Source organism: Protopterus annectens, chromosome 7.part0, assembly GCF_019279795.1.
Source record: "Protopterus annectens isolate FY-2018-M chromosome 7.part0, PAN1.0, whole genome shotgun sequence".
NCBI classification, from domain to species: Eukaryota; Metazoa; Chordata; order Ceratodontiformes; family Protopteridae; genus Protopterus; species Protopterus annectens.
Window position 1 is genome coordinate 856,520,510 of NC_056739.1, and position 19,204 is coordinate 856,539,713.

At 41.7% G+C, this 19,204-nt stretch overlaps 1 protein-coding gene across 1 annotated transcript in view; it reads right to left on the minus strand.

Annotated features, from left to right (window-relative positions):
• Positions 1 to 19,204, minus strand: part of OGN (osteoglycin) — a 259,419-nt gene that overhangs the window by 140,771 nt on the left and 99,444 nt on the right. Inside the window, exon 2 of the mRNA XM_044077407.1 lies at positions 5,129 to 5,216. Within this exon, the coding sequence (XP_043933342.1) occupies positions 5,129 to 5,216 (88 nt within the window). The remainder of the gene's footprint in view (positions 1 to 5,128; positions 5,217 to 19,204) is intronic.

A 19,204-nucleotide genomic window follows, 5' to 3' on the forward strand; every position in this document is an offset into this window, starting at 1 on the left:
TTGGGAAGCGGTGCAATTATAATATGCCGTCGGATTCTCCGCCCGCTTCTCTGAAGAAGCGCAAAGACAAAGCAGTTAAACCCAGGCAAGATGAGTCGTCCGTTCCAGACGCCGGTTCTTTAGAGGCTTCAGTGGAACCGGTGGTTCCGACGGAGATTTCTCTGGAGTCTCAGGGGGAGACTTTGATTTTGCAGGAGGTGGTCTCTCAGGAGGCAGGTCAGGCTGAAGGGGCTTCTCAAGTTACTGTACTCCCTCCCTTCCTAGGGTGGTTAGGCCTTCTCCTTCTGTTTCCAAGGCTTCTCCCAGAGGCAGGCCAGTTTTAGCTTCTGTTGGTGTCACTCCTAGTTCAGCAGGGTCTGTGCCTAAGAAGCACATGCTTAAAATGGCAGAAGATTTGATTACTCTGATTAGAGGTTCTTTGCCCCCTCCTGATAAGAGGCCTAGGGTGGAGCCAGAGTTGGGAAGTTTTGAGCAGGCTTCGGATGTTTCAGAGTCTTCAGCTGAAGACTTGCAGGAGTACTCTCCTTATTCTGATTTCGATGCAGATGATTCCACTCCTTCTGCTTCTCCTCCAGAGGATTTTTCTTTTTCAGAGACACTTCATTCTATGAGGGAACATTTTAAGTGGGAAGGTCAGGACTTCTCTGATTCTCGGAAAAGGCTTAGGGAATTTTTCCTGTTACCCCAGCATAGGCCCTTGGCTATACCCCCTGTTCTGGATGTTGTGGAAGATGTGTTTGCAGAGGCTTCACTTAATCCTGATTCTCTGCCTCCTGCTCCTGTTAAACCGGATAGGTATTACAGGGTGCCTGAGGCTCATAAATATCTTTATAAGAGTCCTAGGGCGGACCCAGAAACTATTAGTCAGGGACCTAATGGTGTCAAGGCCTCTGTTGTAAAAAATCCGGTTCCTCTAGATAAAGAAGCCAGAGCTTTGGATAGATGGGGAAAAAGGTCTATACATCTTCTACCTTAGCTATGAGGGCTTTGAATTGCCAGTTTCATATGTTGAAATATCAAAACTTTCTTCTTTCTCAATTGAAGTCTAAGGTGGATGCTCTGGCGGAAGGCATTGAGTGTAAAGAATTACAAGATTTGGTGCATGTCTCTGAACAGGTGGGTAAGCATTCATTACAGTGTGGTTTTGATGCTGTGCAGGCCTCTTCTAGGGTGGCTGCCACTGGCTCAGTTCTTCGCAGGCACGCCTGGCTGAAGGATCAGAATTTATCTGACCATGTTAGGACAAGGATTTTGGATGCTCCTTTGCAGTCTGATGTGTTGTTTGGTTCACCTGTGGAGTCAGTCTTGAAGAAAATGGAAGACAAGGCTAAGTCTATGCAGGCTGTTAAAGATTTTTTGCAAGTTCAGCCTCCGAAGTTTAGTAGGAATTGGCCTGCTAAGGGGTGGACGTATCCTTCTTATGATTCTCAGTCTAGGTGTAGATCTAGACGTGGTAGGGGCAGAGCTCAGAGTTCTTTCAGACCTAGAACAGGGAGTTCACCTGCACAATCTTCGGGTGAGGGCAGGGGCCAGTCCTTTCGTAAACAGGCCCAATGACCTACTTTTTCAGCTGCCAGATCCTCCTTGCCTGGCAGCACCTTTAGGAGGAAGGTTAGCACTCTTCAAGGAAAATTGGATGTTGATTACCCAAGACAAATGGGTATTGGATGTCATACACCAGGGTTACAAGTTTTATTTCCATACCTTGCCTCCTTTCAAAGGCATGCAGGACATTCCTTCTCAGCAAAGACTAGAGGCTCACAAACAAATTTCTCTACTACTTCAAATAGGGGCCATACAACCGGTCCCTCTGCCAGAAGTGGGCCTAGGATTTTATTCTCGCCTGTTTCTAGTACCAAAGAAAGGAAACACGTGGAGACCAATTTTGGATTTATCTATCCTCAACACATATCTGGACATTCCCAAGTTCAAAATGTTGACGTTACAACAGCTTTTACCTCTGCTGGGCAAAGATCACTGGATGGTGACTGTGGATCTCAAGGAAGCTTACCTTCATGTTCCTATCAGGCCCAGTTGCAGGAAGTATCTGCGTTTTCGGGCTGGAACTTCACATTATCAGTTCTCTGCATTGCCCTTTGGCTTATCTACTGCGCCCAGAGTGTTCACGAAGGTTCTGGCTCCAGTGGTAGCTTTCTTCAGGCTAAGAGGAATACAAATCTATCCTTATTTGGACGATTGCCTGATTCTGGCCCAAGGAAAGGACGAACTTCTTCATCATTTACAGTATGTGATGGCAGTGTTAAGATGCCTGGGGTATTCTGTGAACGAAATAAAGTCCAGTCTAGTACCCTCTCAGGACATGTGCTTTCTGGGTGTGAGACTGAATACAGCATCCCAGATGGCCTTTTGACCCCGGACAAACAAAAGAATCTTTCTCTTTACTTCCACCAATTGTCTCGTCAGTCCAGGCTGACTGCAAGGACAGTCCTTCAAGCCTTGGGGTTCATGGCATCTTGTATTCTGGTACTTCCCAATGCCAAACTGCATATGAGGAAGCTACAGTGGTATCTCAAGAATGTATGGACACAGCACTGCCAAGATTTGGACACTGTCATTCAGATAATACCTTGCATTCAAAAGGAATTTTTGTGGTGGGCTCAGGAATGTCACCTAAACAAGGGACTCTCTGTGACCCGGCCAGAGGCGAGTCAGATTTTAACGACAGATGGCTCAGACAAAGCTTGGGGAGCTCATCTAAATGGAAAATGGGTACAAGACACGTGGCCTGCCAGACTTCAACATCTACATATCAACTTGAAGGAGATGTTAGCAGTCCAATTTGCATTGATAGCTTTCAAGGATTTACTTCTTCCAGGGCAGGTGTTGATTCAAACAGACAACACAACTGTCATGTGGTACATCAACAAGCAGGGGAACATTCTTATCCTCTATGCAGACAAGCAATGATTTTGTGGGAGACTGCTCTCAGTTTACAGCTAAATCTTCAGGCAAGGTTTCTGCCAGGAGCACAGAACTCCTTAGCAGATGTGTTGAGCAGACAAATTATGGATCCCCACGAGTGGAAATTGGATCCTCATGTATTTCAGAGATTGACAGTGTTATGGGAACTCCAGACATAGATCTGTTCGCTTCTCCACTAAATTACCAGCTGCCAAAGTTTTGCACAAAAGGTTTCATCCCACAGCTTGGAAAGTGGATGCTCTCTCATTCAGTTGGAGCAATCTTCACGTGTATGCCTTTCCACCTCTGCCTCTCCTCCCAAAGGTACTGCTGAAGGTCAGACAGGACAAGCCAAACATGATTTTAATAGCTCCAGATTGGCCTCGACAGCACTGGTACCCATTACTGAGAAGTCTGGTACAGGAGCCTCCATGGCCTTTGCCTTCGATTCCTCACCTGCTGTCTCAGGAGAACAGTCATTTACTCAATGTCAAACTTCATTCTCTACATCTGACAGCCTGGCATATTCTGTTTTAAACCCTGGAGGGTCTCAGCTTCCACAACAAGTTTTGAATGTTATTTTGGAGGCCAGAAGGCCTAGTACAAGGAAAGTTTACGCAGATAAATGGAGGAGATTTTTATTTTGGAGTACAGCAAAGGACTTTGATGTTTCTAAACCAAATTTAAGTGTTGCGCTTCAATACCTTACTGAGTTATTGGACAAAGGTTTGTCCTTCTCCTCTATAAAGGTTCATGCTGCAGCAATTTCTGCTCACTATGACTGTGATCCACCATTATTTTCTCAGCCTTTGTTTAAGCAATTCCTTAGAGGGGCAAAGAATATAAGACCCCCATGTAGAGCTCCTACTCCTGCTTGGGATCTCAATTTTGTGTTGGAGAAACTCACTCTACAACCTTTTGAGCCTGCAGCATCGGCAGAGTTGAAATATTTATCTTGGAAGACTGCTTTTTTGTTGGCCATTACTTCTGCGAGAAGGGTTTCTGAATTACAGGCCCTTATGGCAGTTGAGCCTTTCTTAATTTTCCACAAGGATAGGGTGTCTTTGCGTACTAACCCTTCTTTTATGCCTAAAGTGGTTTCTAGTGTGGCTTTAAACCAAACTATTCATTTGCCTACTTTTTATGCAAACCCCCAAAATAAAGGGGAAAGGATTTTGCACACTTTGGATATACACAGACAGTTGCGATATTATTTGAGCAGAACTAAAGGGTTCAGGCAGTCTCAGCAGTTGTTTGTTTCTTTTGCTTTGGGTTCTCAGGGCAAACCTGTTTCAAAACAAACTATTTCTAAGTGGATTGGTTTTGTATTGCTTTCTGTTATTCCCATCATGGTAAGGAGATTCCAGCTGGGATTAGGCCTCATTCCACTAGGGCTACTGCCACTTCTACAGCTTTTTAAGGGGTGGCTACTAAAGATATTTTGGAAGCAGCTACTTGGAGTTCAGTGCATACTTTCTCTAAGCATTACCACCTTCCACTTTACTCTAAATCTAGGGCTGGATTTGCCACTGCAATTTTACAGGGCATTTTGGCAGCTCCTAATGCTTTATAGTTTTGCCATCCTCCCTTACCTCTGCTTTGGGATTCTACCCATATGTAAGGACTGCAGCAATGTGAGATGAAGAACATAGTACAGTTTTGTACCTACCATAAATGTAGATGTTCAAGATCCACATTGCTGCAGTCCAATCCTCCCTCCTTCCCTCTGTTGTTGAAGGTGGTGGTGTGGTTTGTGTTGTACATATTGTAAATATGGTTAGTGCACGGGTGGTTGGTTAGTTTTTGCTGGTTTTTGGCTTTGGCCTTTCTTGTTAGGGCCTTCTGACATCTGGGGCAAGAAAAGACTGAGGAAATGACGTCGGTCATGCGCTTTTGTACCCTGACGTCCTGATGTCAGTTTTAAGCGCCTTGACCGACGTCAGCCTAATACTTTGGTATTCGGACCGACCGAGGACAGCGGACTACCCATATGTAAGGACTGCAGCAATGTGGATCTTCGAACATCTACATTTATGGTAGGTACAAAACTGTACTTTAGTGAATATTTTTTCATTGCACTTGTCTTGATACAGTTTTCAGTACATGTTACACTATTCAGTTCATGTTCTGCCTATGAATTGATAGGGCTGTACCTTTTTTTTTCAAGAGAACAAAAAAATAATAAGCAAAGCATAATAGTACTTACCAGTATGTGCTGCGGAAGTAGTTTCGGGAGCCCTGATTTTTCGAATTAGTCGATCAGCTGCTGTACTGCTTATGACTCCTGCTTGTAGCTAAAAACAGATGTATTTGTTAGCTTTATATGTAATGTTTTTTTTTTAAATTAGTAGGTAGAAACAGGTGTCAGCAGTTTTTAAGGAGTATTTCCCCACTAAAATAATGATTGTATAGTGTTACATTTTTCATTTGCTGTGCTGTGTACCATGTCTTATTTATGCATACCGGTCTCACTATGTTTTGTAAACCATAAAGCATTTGCTGTATTCCGTACATCTGTATTACATCAGAAACAAACATTGAAGCATGTTACTATATATGAAGAGGCCAGTATTCACACAGTTTTAATTCTGAACTAGGTCAAACTTTGATATTTGTTAACAAAACATAAATTGACACAATGATTGTACCTTTAGTCCATTTAAGCAGCATGTTTGCAGGAATGGAACAATACACTTGGTTCCATCTCTGCCAGAACGTCATCTTGGGATTGACCCATGTGTGTTTGTGTGTGTGATTTTTTGATCTTGCAGAACTCCGTGTCTTTGTTTCCTGTCACTCATAAAATCTCCTTGCTGAGCAGGGCTGTAATGCCTTACACACATTTAGATCAGCTGTTGTGCAGAAGGTGAAAAAAGGTGGAGGTGTCCCAGTCTTCATCCAGAAGAGACTCACATCAAGGCTGGTAAAGCAGCATGGTGCAGTAGAGCTTTCTCATGTCCAAATAACAATCAGAAGGGATGCATACTGTATATTATGTAGTTATAGAACTCTTATGACACAAAAAAGCCACAACACTTATCTACAGGAACTAGAATCACTTCCTGTTATACCCAGTACCATTTCCCTAGGTGATCTAAACTATCCAAATATATTCTGGGAAATCTACATCAACACTAGTGCGCAAACACAGAGATTCCTGGATTTTGTCAGTACAAACACTGTGGAACAATTATTCAGAGCATCCAATGGTGGAACGATAGCTTGGATCTTGTACTTACTAATATGGGAACATCTTGCACCATCCCTTGCATACCTTCATCACTTGTTAAATCTGGCCATAAAGCAGCCTCCTTCGATATGAATTTGAAACCAGAGATCCCTTCTGCCCACTGTACCTTAAGAAATTTCTTTAAGACAAATTATCTACTCCTAATTGATACATTGGCAAGCTTCAAAAACCCTCCAGTACCCAGTTAACTCCACTGAGTATTCAGAAATGACACCACCACACTATACCAGCATGCAAACAGCTGTATAGATGCAGCTGTACCCCCATAGGAACAAGTGAAGGCAGCTCCTTGAAACAAACCCCCATAGTTGAGCAGTAATATCAGCAAGCTTTATGATAAATGGAAAATAATTTTGACTAAAAGTAAAAAGAGTAATCCTCAGAATGTTAGAGCCCTTGTCACTGAAGAAAAAAAAACAATTCAGAGGCTTAATAAAATCCACCAAACCCATGTTTGAGGCTAAAATAGCTAATCAAGCCAAAGGCGACCATGACGTTTTTTAAGTTATGTTCATAATCTCAAAAAGCACAACACAGCAATGCACTAAGATTGTGAGCATTGTCACCTACACTGAGGCTGAAGGAATACTGAACCTACTGGCCAATAAGTTTAGCTCTGACTCTACCCATCTCTCCCCTGTGTCTGTCGCTCAAGATCATATCTTTCAACTGTCCACATTTTCGCAGGCTGTCCAGAGTTTTGCCTCATGTTGTGGTCTGTGTCTTATAAAGTTGTGTTTTTCTGGAAAATCATTGAGGAATACAATTAATAAATAATGATATCCAACTGGGTTTCAGAATTCATATGCTTCAGAAAATGCATGCCAACACAAAACCTTTTACTTTAACAACTTTCTAAGTTTATAAAAGCAATTCTTAAAATTTGTCCCGTTTTTGGACCTTTGTCCCCCCATTATGTTTGGCTTTGTCCAGATTTTTGCACTAAGAGGTTGAGAGAGAAACGCAAGATGTACCTGAAACTGGATTGCCTCCAGCTATCATAGAAGACAAAGTCCTAAAAGCTGTTTCAAAAGCTAAAAATAGTGCATTGATGGGTCCTAACAATTTTCCTAGATGCATCTTCAGTAACATAAAGCGCGATTTAGCCACACTCCTAACAACACTCTTCAGTCTCTGCCTCTTGCAGGTTTTCTTCCAAGTGGACAGAGAACAGCTACAGTCATAACCCTGCATAAGGGAAGACCTTCCACAGACCCGTAAGTCTGACCTGCCTCATATGCAAAGCCATGGAAAGACTTATAAGTGAACTAATCAGTCAGGACATAGAGAACCTCCAAACACTGAACCCATCTCAGTTTGGATTCGTCAAAGACAGATCATGCGTACTCGACCTGGAGGATTTTTTTTTTTTCGAAAGGTCACCAAAGCAATAGAGGATGGCAGAATGGTAAACAACTCCACATACCTCAACCTTGCCAAAGCGTTTGACAGAATTTCAACTTAGGCATAGTAAAAAAGCTAAATAAACTGGGAATAAACCCTTAAGTCACCCGCCAGATGGCCAAGTGGCTCACAGATAGGATGCAGGAAATCAAAATAAGGGAAGTTACCTCTACAAAGAGACCAGTTACAAGTGGAGTCCTCCAGGGTTCAGTGCTGGGACCTCTCCTGTTTGGCATCTACTTTTCTGAAGTAAAAGCCAATACTAAAGGGCTTTGCCTGACTAACTGCTACCTGGGAGCAGTCATTGAATCCCCGAATGACTTGGCCATCCTGCAGGAAGGTTTGTCCCATATAAATAATAGGTGCCAAAATCAAGGACTGAAACTAAGTGCCAAAAAATGCATTACTGTATCTTGTGGGACGTCCTCTAGCCCAGGGAACTACCACATTGACAATATGCATCTAAGAGATGACTCAGTTGTTCAGGATTTGGGAACTTACATGGACAGTGACCTAACGTTTGACCATCATGTGCCTATTGTTGTAAGAAAGTCCTTCTATATTGCACATCTTATAAACAAAGGGATTGTGTCTAGATCTAGGGATGTCATTGTTTCTATTTACTCTGCCATTATTAGGCCAGTCATTGAATATAATGCCTCCTTTAGCATGTATTTGTCCAGACACACGCAACAACTGGAACTCCCACAGAGATACCTTACTAAAAGGATACAAGGCCTAAACAACTTGCCCTATGTGGACTGACTGAAAGCTCTGTCACTGTACTCTGTATCTTAGACTGCTAAGAGGTGACCTGCGTCTAGCATACAAGGCACCCTTCGACCCAATACTGATGGATTCACTGCACTTCAGCAAGTCAAATGGCATCATAAATACTTTGTCTAGTGATCTAAACTTGTTTGGCAACATCAGCAGAGCCCTTTGGAGGACAGATATATCTCTCAGAGGTTACCGCTGCTGTGGAACAGACTCCTTATGCACATAAAACAATGTTCATCCTTGTCCGTATTCAAGTGCAACTCTGATATATGGATGGGAAACAGAAAATTTACTCTAGGACTGCCCCTGTATTAATAATGGACAGAGGCAGCTCCTAAATGGTTTATCCCATGCATAGTTCCCCTGAAATTATCTATGGCTTATTCCCAGTTATTCTTATTAAGGGTAATATATAATTATCGACCATGGGATAGGTAGGGGCAATTTGTAACCAAATGGGATAGATTAATTTGAGCACAAAAAAGGAAATTAACTGGGCTTAAAATTGACCAGCAAGGGCAGCCAGCCTAGTACTTACCTATGAACCTGTAATTGTCTAATGACTTCTTTGAGGTTGATCTGTGTATTGTTTAACTGGGAATAATCGATTGTGACAAATTATCTATACTGATTATGAAAAAAAATAACATCTCTTTTCTGTTTGGTTTTATTTATTTTTAGTAGCAAGATATCCAACTTGATGATAACCCCTCAGGCTGCATGTCCAGGTTCAGTACTTCAGAAAGAATCACAGTCAACGCTAAGATGAGTTACTTTAACCTGCCTCTGTCACTTCAGTTTTGTAACACCACTTTTTTGTGAGAAAGTTTTTAACTTTCTTTAGTTGTACTATGTATATTTCATTAGTTAAGTACAGAAAGCTAAATTATACTGTAAAACTTGTCAAATAAATGTAATATATCAGAAATAAGTATTTGTTAATATCATCCTGGTATTCTTTTAGTATTTGGTATGCTGTCTCGGGCACCTCCTTGATGACTGTGGAGACAGTTTGATCAAAACTAAGATTATAGTTTTTAGGAGTGAATATATAACGATCAGGTTGTCTGGAATTTAACATTTAGGGGGATTTTTTTCCCTTATGTTGACCTTTCCGTTTCCCCATTATTTAGTGACTATTCATACGTCCTGCAAACCTCTTCTGGGGCAACAGCAAAGTTACAGAATTAGGTCATCATACTTGATGATGGGAGCTGACATTTTTTCTATTGATCATCAAGGGCAGATCATTATTTTTCAACCTGTGGACTTCTTTGAGTAGGTCACCAAAATAATGGATGAGGACAAAATTGTTTACACTGCATACCTTGACCTGGCCAAGGCATTTCACACAATACCCTACTCGGACATGGTTTACAAACTCGAGGTTGGGTACATACCTGTATGTCACCCGGTGGATAGCCAACTAGCTCACAGATAGGACCCAGGAAAGTAGAATTGGGGAGTGCACCTTTATAAATAGGCCAGTCACAAGGGGAGTCCCTCAGGGATCAGTCCTTGGACTGCTCATTTTTGGCATTTACTTCTCAGAAGTCAAGGCCAATGTCAGTGGTCTCTGGCTGACTAAATTTGCAGATGATTGCAAATTAGGAGCGGTCATTGAATCTCACATGGACACATAAGTTCTCTAGGAGGGGCTGACACAGACATCTGGTGTCAAGCCATGGACTAAAACTAAATGCCAAGAAATGCATAATAGTGTCCTTTGGGAAGTCATCATCCCTGGTAATTATCATTTTGACAACACACACCTTAGTTGACCCAGTAGTCAGTGACTTACGGACACACACAGATAATAATCTAGCCTTTGATCATGCCATGTCTACAGTGGTGAGGAAATCATTTTGTGTTACCTAACTTATAAACAAATGTATGGCATCTAAGTCCAACGAGGTCATTGTCCCACTGTATTCAGCATTCATCAGACCTATCATTGAGTACAATGCCCTCTTTAGTATGTACCTAACCAGGCATATCCAACAACTGGAATGCCCACAGGGATTCCTCACTAAAAGAATACAGGGTGCAAGTAATATGTCCTATGCAGGCCACCTCAAGTCCCTACCCCTGTATTCTGTCTCCTACAGGCTTTTGAGGGGAGATCTATGCCTGGCATACATAGCATTGTCAGACCCCACTCTGATGGACCTCCTGCACATCCACAAAACAAACAGTGCCATAATTATCCATTCTATAGACTTACACCTTGCCTGTGATATAAATAGGACCTGTTTGAGAGATAGGTATATATTCCAGAGACTACCCCATCTATGGAACAGGCTCCCCATCCATATGAAGCAGAGTTCCTCCCTAACCAAATTCAAGTGCAACTTGCACAATTGGATGGGAAACCGAAAATTCATCTCTGGTTTGGCACCTATGTCTCTAAAGCAAACAGGTAACCTATAAATGGTTCATCTCCCAGCCCCATGCTTACGCTTATCAAGGGTATCAGAACTGGTCAGAGATTTGGGATGCATGGTTAAGCTTAAAAAAGCCCTTGTTGTCATTAACATAGTAAACACTTATGAACCTATGAAGGTTAGCTGCAGTGCAGATACATCTACTTTTGTGTGCTGCATGAAATTCTATCACAATCAAATTTTAAAAGCAGCTGGCATCACCTTTGTTTCCACTTAAGGAAGACAGGTGGATTAAAGTGACATCACATTGGACCATTGAAGCCCAAGTTCGCACAAAGAAAGCACGCCTCTATCAACTCAGTTCTTCATCTCTTTGAAGATATTTACATCCAGACCTCTGACAGTGGCAGCACAAACTGATATTTCTCACTCTTAGGCTGACTGAGGATTCACTTTTTATTGTTGGTTGCATGTAAAATGATAAATAAATAAAAGCAATAAAACAAAATAAATAAAATAAATCTCTTGCAGCTCTTTAAAGTAGGAAGGAAGGATCTCTAGCCTGTTGGTTAATATAGTTGAATCAAGTTGGGTGCTACTTTATAAATGTTTACCATAATCCAATGCACTCCATTTTCAGGCAAACCAGCAATAAAATAAAATTTTACCTGAAGGAACAACAATATAGTAAAATACACCATAAAACTGTTGTATGTAGATTTCACAGTTACATTACTTTTTCAAATGTAAAAAGAACACTCAAAATCATTTCAGTAAACACACTTCTAAAAATACATTTCATGTTTTCAAAAGCCAGTCAAAGTAAAATAATATGAATAATTGTTAAAATGCACTGGCTTCTTTTAAGAACTCCAGTTGTGGACATTTCCTTTTTAAACGTGGTGGGTCATGCACTATTTTGAAATTTTACCACTTAGCCTCCAAAAAAAGGTTCCTGTATATCTCTCACTCTCTGTGCCCCCCCCAATGATCAGTCTTCAAAACAGTTTATTTGCCACATTATGCATGCACTCAAGTTGTTGCTCCATGTAATGTCCCCACTGGCATTGGAGAGGGATAGTCACTTGGAACAAAAATTGATACACCCAGTATTTCCAGATGCAGCTTTGTGCATCAAGCATAATTTCCCTTAAGAGCATACAGGGAACACACTGAGTCCGCCGGGTGCTGTTTTCTCTCTCTCTCTCTCTCCAGATCCTCATTATGACTGCCTACTGGCACAGCTGTAGGGTTGAGTCCTCAGTCAAGTGTCCAAGCCACGTCCTCCACCACCCTCTCTGTGAAATCAGTACTTTGTGTCCCTGCTGCAAGCAGATGACACACTGTTTGAGATTTGATTTAAGTCAGCTGCTCCAAGGCTCTTACAAGGGTACCCACTTATTCTGAGTGAAATTAATTAATATTAATACAGATGGTAGTGTTTGGCCAATGCAGGAAGGCTTTCAGGAGTGGCCAGAGCTCTCACCAGATATATATAAGTGCTCTCAGAGATTAAAATATTCTCTAAAAGACCAGCCACAATGAAAAGTTTAAATATATTTAATAATAAATAATAAAAGAACATGAAAATACTAAATATCTATTTACAATAAACACCAGAGTTTTAGACACAGAAAATATTAAAATAACACAGATGCATAGATTCACACAGATACAGAAAAACAGTACTTAACTAATCTCTCTATATTTTCGTGAGTGATCTAAAGAATTAGTATTCCCTGGTTGACTTACTAGAGCAAGGCAAGATGAAGTAGGTGAGGGGTCCTTCCTTGCAAGGTTACAAAAACAGACTGCTCTGAGACAGTGACGCCTGTGCCCTGGCCCGGTAATCAAGGAGCCTCAATCCTCACCACTAACACCAGTGAGGGGCGTCCACATTGGTAAGTTAAGAAATATACACACCCACAGTAAATTACAATTTCCATTAAGAGCACACAGAGATCACAGCCAGTCTGGGGCTGGTATCTCTCTTTCTGTCCAGATCCTCAATAAGACTCCCCACTGGCACAGCTACAGGGTACAGATCTCAGCCTATTGGTCAAGCTAAAACCTCCAGTACCCTCTCTGTCCAACCAGTGCTTTATGTCTCTGACCAAGTAGCTGACACACACACTTTAAAATATGAGTTATATACAGACACACAGGAACACTCCTGTGGAAGTCTGGCACAGGTTCTCCAGCTATCCCCTTCCTGCCAGTCTATAAGGTAGTACCAGCTGCACCAACCATTAATATCAGATACTAAAAAGGCCCTTACTAAAGGGTGTCCAATTATTACCGTGCAATATTATTATCCAAATAGTAAGTGTGACCCAGGGCTAAAGGTATCGGAGTGGCTTGGCCAGTATCACTATATACATGAAATGTACTCTAGAGCTTAAATTATCTCTACACAAGACAGCCACAGTTGAAAGGTTTAAAATATTTAATAATAAATAAAAACACAAGATAATAATACTTACTACACAGTGCTAGTCAAGAGTTCAGAGATTACAGGAAAATGCTTAAAATAATACAGTAGAATAGTTATGACATCAATACAGAAAAACAGCTAGACTAAACTTACTATTTTCTATCTATATCTAAGAGCAATCACATTTCTAAATAAACTTACTTAAGAGCAAAGCTGAGTACTGGTGAGTTGTTGTCAGCTTTAGACAAAATCCAAAATGCCCTCTCTCTGTCTCTGAGAAAGTCCTTTAAATTGATAATACATCCTATTGACTTATTTTAGATTACATCATTGCTGACACTTCTCTGGTTTTCTCAGGCTAACAGAAACTCAGAGTTTAACATAGCTTTGATCTTGCACCTGGTCAGGCAACCACAGTAATTAAAGGCATTATATATGTAAAATCTAGCAATTAACTCTGATTTCAAAACAATAGAAAGAATCTGCTGGTTCAGACACCATGGCTCAGAGTTTGAGATCAGCCATACAAGGCTTGACTTATCAGCTTTCTTCCAGCAGAGTTCACTGTTACATTTTTGATGTTCAGCATTTAACTCCATTTTTTCCATTTAAGAGAACAAGCCTGTGGCTTATATTAATACGTACAAATGACAGAATTATCTACAAAATGCTATCTAGCTAGGCTGGTAGCCTCATATCTTCACACCTAGTATTAAATATTATTTTAGTGCTGGATTACAGAAGAACATCATATACATCTGGTTATCTCAGTGGCATGTTTGTTAGACCTTCGACTGTTCCCCATTGTTTCTGCTCATCTGTGAAGTTGAGTTGATTTTTAGGAATGTTTTTCTTAGTATGCTATGAGTGGGCACTTTTAAAATGTGAAAACATGTTTATTTTTATAGTTTTTTTTTTATAAATATGTGAGAGTCAAGTAATCAGAATAATGGTATAATCTAATATCCAAAAATGATGCTGTGACGTTACTAGGGATATGTGTGATAAACATCTGCAAATCCTAGTGGGTTACAGTTAATGAATTGTTGAAATCATCTTACGTTTTTCATTGTTTAACTGCCAAATAAAAAAATGCACACTGTTTATGAAAGGTTCGTACAAGATGGCATGTATAAGTACTTTGTTCTTTGTGTTTCACTGTTGCAGTCATTATATTTGGGTAATCTGCTGGTAGGTTGCCCTCAGTCGGCCTGATTAACAAAGTCTTGGGTCCTGTGTCAGTTGCTGTCCCTTCTTCCATGATGTTAGGTCATCAGGGGTATAAAACATGCAGCCCACGCCATTACATCAGTCTTTCTTGCCGCGTGGTGCCGGTCGGCCGATTCCTGAAATTTTCGTTTTCGAGTTTCAGATCCAAAGTCTTCAACTAAAAAGCTAAGTACCCCGTTGGGGAAACTTTTTCTTGCTCTTTACTGATGTCAGTAAAAGTTAATAATTGCATTACTTGTGGGAAGCAAATACCTCATAAGGATTTTCATTTGTACTGTATTCCTTCTCTAGGCCCTGACTATAACATACCTTGCTGTCGGTTTTGTGCTTTATTTAATCAACGCACTGTCAAACGTCAGTACATTTTTGCTTCTAAATATTTTGGCTAGTGCTTTAATTATCCAGAAATGTCATTGGTTAGCAATCCGACTACAGGAATACCTAAAAAATGCAAAGAAAAAACAGAGACAGGCCATTGAGGTCCAAAACAGCTGATGACGCTTCTCCTAAGCCAGTCACCAGTTTGCCGGTACTCAGTGAGGCACTTTCGCAGCGCCTGATTACCTGCCACTTCTGATTGGCAGGCCTCTACTGAGACCCATTCGGAGTCCGGTATGCCGTGAGATGCTTGAATTATGGAAACCGTGGATGTCTCTACTTTGGATGGGTCCGGAGCCGCTGTGCATGCACCGGCTTATGAGGGTGTTTTCAGGCCTACAGATTTGTATATTAGACCAACGCCCATCTTCAAAACTAAGGCCAGAATCTTGACCTATGCCTAAAAAAACGACGCCTGGGCCACATGTGCAGGCCCCTATGCCTAAAAAACAAATAATCAAAATGGCTGAAGATACTCTGATCAGGGGTAGCCAAGCCCCCCCCCCCCCCCTTCTAAGAGGTCTAGGTAAGACATTGATTATGAATCTTCAGAACAGGATTCTATTTCTTCTGGCTCTTCTAATGCACAGGAATTGTCTATACCTACTTGTGATGATTCTGATGCAGAAGATTCCATTCTTCTGCTTCTCCCCTGAGGATTTTTCTTTTGGGGAAACTTTACATACCTTAAGGGAACATTTCCACTGGGAAAGTCAGGATTTCTCTGAATCTAAAAAGAGATTTAGGGATTTTCTTCTTCTTCCTCAGCATAGGCCTTTAGCTATACCTCCTGTTCTAGACATTGTTGATGATGTTTATTCAGAATTTAATATGGCTCCTGATTCCCTGCCTCCGGCTCCTTGTAAGCCAGACAGATACTACAGGGTCCCTGACTCCCACAAATTCCTTTTCAAAAATCCTGTTGCAGATCCTGAAACCATTTCTCAGTGTCCCAAGGGCATTAAGGCTTCTACAGCTAAAAATCCTACCCCTTCTGATAGAGATTCCAGGGCGCTGGATAGATGGGGTAAGAAGGTTTAAACTTCTGCAACCTTGGCAATCAGGGCTTTAAACTGTCAATTTCATATGCTAAAATATCAACAGCATATCATGGGACTGCTTAAACAGAAAATGATTTTAATTTCTGACTGTGTGGAAAACAAAGATTTACAGGATTTATTGCATTCAGCTGAACAAGTTGGAAGACATACTTTGCAATGTGGTGTTGATTCTTTGGAGGCCTCTTGCAGTGCTGCTGTAACTGGGTCTGTGTTAAGAAGGCTTTTTGGCTAAAAGAGCAAAATCTGCCTGATCATGTTAAAGCAAAATTGTTGGAAGCTCCTTTACAACAGGACCATCTCTTTGGTAATAAGGCTGAAGAAGTTTTAAAAATATGGAAGATAAAGCTAAATCTATGCAAACTATGAAAGATTTCTTATAAGTGCAATCTCCAAGATTTAGTAGGCACTGGCCTACTAAGAACTGGTCCTTTCCAGTTCCTCCCAGAGCCACTCAAGTCAAACCCAGACATTCCAAAGGCTCCAGGTTTCAGTCACAAGGGACTTTCAGGACAAAACAATGGGGTGCCTCCTCCTAAAAATCTGGAAACAATAAGACACCCCCCTATGGTAAGCAGTTTCAATGACTTCCCTTTACACTTACCAAGCACTTACCTTTTTGCCGCCCCTTTGGGGGGAAAACTGGCTCTTCATGCAAGAAACTGGCAACTTATAACCCAGGACAAATGGGTCTTGAATATAGTATCCCAGAGATACAGATTTCATTTCCACACATTGCCAATTCCAAATGGATGGCCAGACCTGCCCCCAAATCAGTGGGCAGAGGCCCAGAAACAAGTACTTTCCCTCATGAACATGGGGGGCTATTCAACCAGTACCAGAAAAGGAAAAGGGGCAAGGTTTCTATTTAAGACTTGTCCTGGTACCCAGGAAAGACAAATCATGGTGTCCAATCCTGGACTTATCTATCTAAACACCTTTCTAGACATTCCAAAATTCAAGATGCTGACTCTTCACCAGTTACTTCCTATGCTAGGCAAAGATGCCTGGTTGGCAACTCTAAATTTAAAAGAGGCATACCTGCTTATCCCAATCAGGGAATCTTGCAGAAGATACCTTCGCTTCAAAGCAGGCTACTTGCATTACCAGTTCTCTGCACTGGCCTTTGGCTTATCTACTGTGCCCAGGGTCTTTACAAGGTGCCTGACTCCAGGAATTGCATTTTGCAGGCAAAGAAATATTCAGATATATCCATACCTGGACGATTGTCTAATTCAGGCAGAAAACAAAGACACTCTTCTAAAGCATTTGGTGTTTGTAAAAAGGGTTCTAACTGGTCTAGGGTACACTATAAATGAAAGGAAATCACAACTGGCACCCTCTCAAAAAATTATATTCCTGGGTGCAAGCTTGAGTACAACTGCCCAGATGGCTTTCCTTACACCAGGCAAACAAATTCATTTGGTGACTTGCTTCAAACAGGTGGCCACAAAAACCCTGCTTTTGCAAGGCAAATAGTGCAAGCCTTGGGGTTCATGGCCTCCTGCATTCTTCTAATTCCATATGCAAGACTGCATATGAGGAAACTTCAGTGGTACTTAAAAAGTCTATGGAATCAGCATTGTCACAGCCTGGAAACCATGATTCCTATCATACCCTGCCTGCAACTAGAGCTCGTATGGTGGGCAGAGGCCTGCCACCAAAACAAGGGACTGCCATTCATACCACCCCCTGTCGCCCAAATCCTAACTACAGACACATCAGACTATGCTCGGGGGGGGGGGGGGGCACATCTGGCAGGGAAGTGCATTCAGGGCAAATGGAGCCCAAATCAAATGCACCTTCATATCAATCAAAAAGAAATGCTAGCTGTACAGAATGCACGGACAGCCTTCAAGGACTACCTTCTTCCAGGACAATTAATGATAAAGACAGACAACTCCACGGTTATGTGGTACATAAACAAGCAGGGGGTACACACTCCTACCCCCTTTGCAGACTAGCCATGGCATTGTGGAACACAGCCTTTACCTATCAAGTACAACTACAAGCACAATTTCTGCCAGGAAAGCTGAATACTCTGGCAAACAAACTAAGCAGAAATCTCATGGACCCACAGGAATAGAAGCTGGAACCATGGATTTTCAACATGTTGACACGCAAATGGGGGAGCCCAGACATAGATCTTTTTGCCTCACCCCAGAACTATCAGTTGGACAAATTTTGCACAAGAACTCCTCATAAACAGCCTGGAAAATGGATGCTGTATCCTTCAGCTGGAAAAACCTATCAGTCTATGCCTTTCCCCCTCTGCCTCTGATCTCCAAAGTTTTACTAAAAGTCAAACAGGACAAACCAAAAATGATTTTGATTGCTCCAGACTGGCCTCGCCAACAGTGGTACCCACTCCTGCGCAATGTGTCACACCTTCCACCGTGGCACCTGCCTCAGACATCTTACTTGCTGTCTCAGCAGAACAACCAAATTCTGCACACTCAGTTCCAAACTTTGAATCTTGCAGTGTGGCTAATCACCTAAATTCACCCTTAGCATTGCTCAGCAAACCTGTGATGGATATAATTTTGGAGGCGAGAAGGCCTAGTACTAGAAAATCTTATGGTGACAAATGGAAAAGATTCTGTGCATGGAATTAATGTCAAGGGATAAGCACAGCAGTGCCCAACATTCCTCAGATTTTGCAATACTTAACTGAGATGCTTCACAAGGGCCTGTCTTTCTCTTCCATAAAAAATCTTCCATAAAAATCCATGCCTCAGCCTTTTCAGCTCATTAAAACACAGATCCTCCCCTCTTCTCTCATCCCCTGCTAAAGCAGTATCTCAGAGGGGCCAAAAACTTAAGACCGCCCAGGAGAGCTCCAACCCCTGCCTGGGACCTCAATTTTGTATTGGAAAAACTCACTCACCCTCCTTTCGAGGCAGCTGCTACTGGAGACTTAAAATTTCTCTCCTGGAAAACAGCTTTCCTTTTAGCAGTCACTTCAGCTAGAAGGATTTCAGAATTGCAGGCTCTTATGGCAGTGGAGCCTTTCATCATCTTCCATGCGGACAGGGTATCTCTCAGGACCAATCCATCCTTCATGCCTAAGGTGGTATCCAGTGTGGCTCTTAAGCAGACAATTCTTTTGCCAACTTTCTTTCCCAATCCACAGAACAAGGGGGAATGAATACTGCATTCATTGGATGCACACAGACAACTTAGATTTTACTTAAGCAGAACAAAATCTCAAAGAAAATCTGAACAACTGCTGGTGGCATTTGCTGCAGGGGCAGAGGGAAAGGCTATTTCAAAGCAAACCATTTTCAAATGGATAAGCCATTGTATTTGTTTTTGCTATATGTGGCATGGACAGACTTTCCCCCAGGGGATCAGATCCCATTCC